Source organism: Salvelinus fontinalis, chromosome 31 (assembly GCF_029448725.1).
Source record: "Salvelinus fontinalis isolate EN_2023a chromosome 31, ASM2944872v1, whole genome shotgun sequence".
Taxonomy (NCBI): domain Eukaryota; kingdom Metazoa; phylum Chordata; class Actinopteri; order Salmoniformes; family Salmonidae; genus Salvelinus; species Salvelinus fontinalis.
In genome coordinates this window covers 4,348,520-4,350,537 of record NC_074695.1, presented here as the reverse complement: position 1 = coordinate 4,350,537, position 2,018 = coordinate 4,348,520, and the positions used below count along the sequence as shown (strand labels likewise).

The 2,018-nt window shown below is 52.1% G+C and overlaps 1 protein-coding gene across 1 annotated transcript; it reads right to left on the bottom strand.

The window, feature by feature from the left end:
* Nucleotides 1-394: 394 nt before the first annotated feature.
* On the bottom strand, nt 395-1,490 carry ngfa (nerve growth factor a (beta polypeptide)). Its single transcript, XM_055891009.1, has one exon. It carries the CDS (start codon nt 1,479-1,481, stop codon nt 612-614), a length of 870 nt encoding a protein of 289 aa, XP_055746984.1. The 5' UTR covers nt 1,482-1,490; the 3' UTR covers nt 395-611.
* Between the last annotated feature and the right edge of the window lie 528 nt (nt 1,491-2,018).

Genomic DNA, 2,018 nt, shown 5'->3' with positions numbered 1-2,018 from the left:
ACCGGGAGGTCCGTGGGGCGACGCACAATTGGCATAGCGTCGTCCGGGTTAGGGAGGGTTTGGCCGGTAAGGATATCCTTGTCTCAGTATGTAAAATGTAATAAAATGTATGCACTCTACTGTAAGTCGCTCTGGATAAGAGCGTCTGCTAAATGACTAAAATGTAAATGTAAAAAAATGAAAACCTCCAACGGCGATGTGGCAGAGAGAAAGGAAACCAGACATATACTGAAGAGTTTAATAAATAACAACATAAACAACAACACAATAATGAAAGCTTGATTTCATGACGTGTGTGTATATATACACTTATTTAATATATATAGATTCATATTTGACTGTTTAAAATATAAATATGACTTACAGTCCTCATAACTTAGAAGAACCAGGACTCTGACTGAGGTGGGGGGGGGGGGGTGATTCAAGGGTGTGTGTGTGAGACCCACCAGGAGAACAATCATACTCGACCCCTAGTGATGGCCGATGATTGTGTGTGTACTGTGTGTGGTTCAGGGTTCATAGTCCATATTCCCAAGGGTTAAAGGTCAGTGATGATGGTGTGTGCACTGTGTGGTTCAGGGTTCATAGTCCATATTCCCAGGGGTTAAAGGTCAGTGCCTCCAGGACTTGCGGCTGAGGACACAAACACACGCTGCGTTGATGCGTATCAGCCTCCACGCCATCTGCTCCTTGGACTTGGTGAGCGCCAGCACGTACGTGTGTGAGTTGGTGCAGTACGAGTTCCAGTGCCGGCCGTCGATGCCGCGACACCCTGATTTGACCCCCGCCTTGGGCCCGCCTCCCATAACTCCTCCCCCAGCTCCGCCCCCCGGGGGTGTGGCCACGCGGCAGGTGGTCTCGTAGAAGAACTGTTTCTTGCGGACGTTGTCTATCTTCACCTCTGGTAGAACCTCCACCTCGTTGCCGGCGATGTCCGTGGCCTTGGTCAGGTTCCCCAACCACACGCTGATGCTGTCACACACGGAGTATTCCCCCCTGTGCATGGGCTGCCCCCCCGCTCTCCGCCTCACCCTCACTCCCCCACCCATCACCCTCCCCACTTCCTCCTCTCCCTCCTCTTCCCTCGTCTCCCCCCCCAGGCCGCGGTGAGAGGGGGGTACGTCGCTGAAGACGACGCGCGGTGAGGGGTGGTAGCGTCGCTTGCTGAACAGTTTGGGGTCCACCTCCGGGATGGAGGGGGTAGAGGGGGAGCTTGTCTCAGAGTGGCCCAGGGAAGAGCTCCTGTCCTGGGGTAGAGAGGCTGGCCTGTGGGCCTGTCTGGTCCGGCTGGGTCTCTGCTGAATCTGCTGCTCCTGCTGAGGTGACACTGAGAGGCGGGCCGCCCGCTGCTGTTCTGCTCTGCCATTGGCTACTGTGTGGTGTTCTGCGCTGTGGTTGGCTGCCACCGGGCCCAGGACACCTCCCATGTTCAGTACAGCCTGGACGCCAATCAGCAGAAGCACCAACAGCAACGACCTCATGGGCACACGTCCTGTCAACAACAACAACAACATCAACACACATCCTGTCAACAACAACAACAACATCAACACACGTCCTGTCAACACCAACAGCATCAACACACATCCTGTCAACACCAACAACATCAACACACATCCTGTCAACAACAACAACATCAACACACATCCTGTCAACAACAACATCAACACACATCCTGTCAACACCAACAGCATCAACACACATCCTGTCAACAACAACAGCATCAACACACATCCTGTCAACACCAACAGCATCAACACACATCCTGTCAACACCAACAGCATCAACACACATCCTGTCAACAACAACATCAACAACACACATCCTGTCAACACCAACAGCATCAACACACATCCTGTCAACACCAACAGCATCAACACACATCCTGTCAACAACAACAACATCAACACACATCCTGTCAACAACAACAGCAACAACACACATCCTGTCAACACCAACAGCAACAACACACATCCTGTCAACACCAACAGCATCAACACACATCCTGTCAACAACAA

Bases quoted from the DNA above. Each gene is read 5' to 3' on its own strand.
- ngfa (XM_055891009.1), bottom strand. From the start codon at position 1,481: ATGAGGTCGTTGCTGTTGGTGCTTCTGCTGATTGGCGTCCAGGCTGTA.